General features: G+C 36.1%; 1 protein-coding gene across 1 annotated transcript; it reads left to right on the top strand.

Moving 5' to 3' along the window:
* The first annotated feature begins 1,605 nt into the window (after positions 1–1,605).
* Positions 1,606–2,319, top strand: LOC109591346 (major vault protein alpha-like). The gene is made up of 3 exons (XM_020007096.1): positions 1,606–1,713; positions 1,808–1,886; positions 2,120–2,319. Exons 1-3 carry the CDS (start codon positions 1,696–1,698, stop codon positions 2,302–2,304), a joined length of 282 nt encoding a protein of 93 aa, XP_019862655.1. The 5' UTR covers positions 1,606–1,695; the 3' UTR covers positions 2,305–2,319.
* The last annotated feature ends 216 nt before the right edge of the window (positions 2,320–2,535 follow it).

Genomic DNA, 2,535 nt, shown 5'->3' with positions numbered 1-2,535 from the left:
CTTGTGATCCTTAATTTCAACATCCTTGTACACGTCTGCAAGATTTAACTCTGCCAGAGAAGCCAGTATACCAAGTGGAGATAAAGTAAAATACGAGACGCTATTATATAGTGTGTCTTTCGTATTTCTTTGATCAACTGGTGAAACAAAAAAAAAAGGGAGAGACTCCTCCTGCTCCTCTTCTAGTCAGTAATACTTCTTGGTATAGAGGTACACGTAACAGAAACTCTATACTGCAGAAAACGTCCATACAACGGTACTATGGCAACAAGAGGCAAATTTATGTCTACAAAGATGAGAGAGCTCGTATCGTGCCCCAAATGTGCTGAAACTAAACTAACATCAGGTGTCTCTAAACATGGTTTAACATCATTTGTAAAAAACTCCAAAACAGATGATGATTCATTAAACTGTGTCAGTGTCCATGGCAAAATACATTTACTGTTATTACCAAGGACACTTGTCGTTACTAATAATAAATTGTGGGACATGACACTATAAATAGAAGTAACACATAAATAGAAAATTAATCAAACCAACATAAACAACTAACCAAAGATGAAGCTTCAAATATTTAAAAGAAAAGGCTATTGCAAGAGTAAAAAGAAAAACTGCAATGATACCTAGAAAATTGAATTAGAATCTTGTAAATTGAACTTGGTTATGTACTGAAAAATCATTAAAGCTAGTACAAGCTTTTGCAATCTTTGAGAGTGGAAGAGGTGGAGAGACTGAGCCTGCCGGCATGAGGGAAGAAAGAGAGAATCATTACTGTACCTAATTAAAATCACTAACCACAATGATTAGTAACGAAGGTAACTGAAAATGATGAGTTCTTGCAAAAGAATATCAAAAATATATACTAAGACAGAGCGGCAAAAGAGAGAGTCTGGGGAGAGAGAATCATAACAATTTAACATGCATATAATCCCAACACTAACCACAATATTAGTATCCAATCAACTGAGAAGAGTGAGCTCTTCTTGCACAGCTATTACTGAGAGGAGGGGAGAGAGGGCGGAGAGAGAGAGCTAGGAATATTAAGCATTTATATGACTTGTACAGATATAAAATTAAATCACTGACTTGAAAACGCTATAATTAAGGAATATCCCGAAGGATCTCATAAACATTGAGAACTAAACTGAAACTTGATGAGTACTGAAAAAGAGAACTGAGCAGTAAAATTATATAGCATTAGCTCGACTTACTAATTTACACTCTTGCTATAGCACTACAGCACTACTGGTCGACAGACACTCATCAAACAGAATCTCTTAAGTCTCAACAAGGCAAAAAAACCGTGAAATTGAAATGCCGTGAATTGGTATAGAATAGAAATTGACAATAGAATAGAAATATATAATTGGTATAGAAAATGCCACACTAAAATAATGAAAAAACAGAGCATGCGCATGCGCCCTGTAAGTCTATGGCATATTAACAATATTAAAAATTAGAGGTGGCAACGCAGGCAGGTAATGAGAAACAAGAAATCTCATTGGCATGGCCTAATATGGACTGATTTACCTAATATGGACTGATTTACGCCCACGAATGTCGCTTTGCGAGTGTTGTTGCACTTGATATACATGTATTAATTGTAATCATTTTTGTTCCTGGCCTTAGTTGTCCTCTTGTTTTTATCTATAGGTAGAGACATCAGATCATGCTCGTCTTAAGATTGCTGTATCAATGAACAATGAATTCAGAGTAAGGACACACATGAACTATAATTTTATTTCTTCTGTTCTCTCCTTCCCTCTCTCTCCTTTCTTTCCCCCCTCCTTCCTCTCCTCCTCTTAAGGTTGAGAGAGGTAACCCAGAGAGTGAGGCTATGCTGTTCAGTGTTCCAGACTTCATTGGATTTGCTTGCAGAGAAGTTGGTGAGTCAGCCTAGTATTGTGCTATTGTACTATATAGACTGATACCTACATGTAAGGCCCATAGGTAGGGAGTTGATTGGGGTGCCAGCTTTTCAAATCCTTTTTGTGCCAGGTTTTGATATTCATTATCCAGATAGCCTTGATCAACATAATAAAAGGAATTTATTTTTATTTTTTAATTAAATGCCTTTTGTATGTCATCAATCTGCATGTCTCCCTCTTATCTTTCACAGCTAGTAAAGTAAGAGGGAAGGTGGCCTCCATACCATTTGAACAGTTCCACAAGCATTCAGCTGATATTATAACTGCTGCTGTGTTTGGTAAGAATGCTGATGGAGAAGTTAATAAAGAAGTGATATTTACTGCCAATAACCTGGTGAGTAGTTACTTGTGTTATCAACCATGGAATGAATGGTAAATGTTACACTCTGACATTATTATGTAACAAAGTACATAAGCAGCATTATTTATGTTGTAGGTCTAGGAAGCTGTCTAAATTCATTGTACACAATACAATATAACCCCCTGTAGAGTACATTTGTAGTATAATTCATTGTGTTGTACACTGACTGCATTGCTTCATTACCTTAGCCCTACAACAGCTTTACAACATTACTTACATTACTTACTTACTTACTTACATTACATA

The sequence above is a fragment of the Amphimedon queenslandica genome, unplaced genomic scaffold (genome assembly GCF_000090795.2).
Source record: "Amphimedon queenslandica unplaced genomic scaffold, v1.1 AMPQUscaffold_8403_Cont19653, whole genome shotgun sequence".
NCBI classification, from domain to species: domain Eukaryota; kingdom Metazoa; phylum Porifera; class Demospongiae; order Haplosclerida; family Niphatidae; genus Amphimedon; species Amphimedon queenslandica.
The sequence above is the reverse complement of the archived record's forward strand: the minus strand, read 5'-3'. Positions and strand labels throughout refer to the sequence as shown.

Coding starts and splice junctions, on each gene's coding strand:
- LOC109591346 (XM_020007096.1), top strand. Junction 1,887..2,119: donor ATTTGCTTGCAGAGAAGTTG/GTGAGTCAGCCT, acceptor TATCTTTCACAG/CTAGTAAAGTAAGAGGGAAG.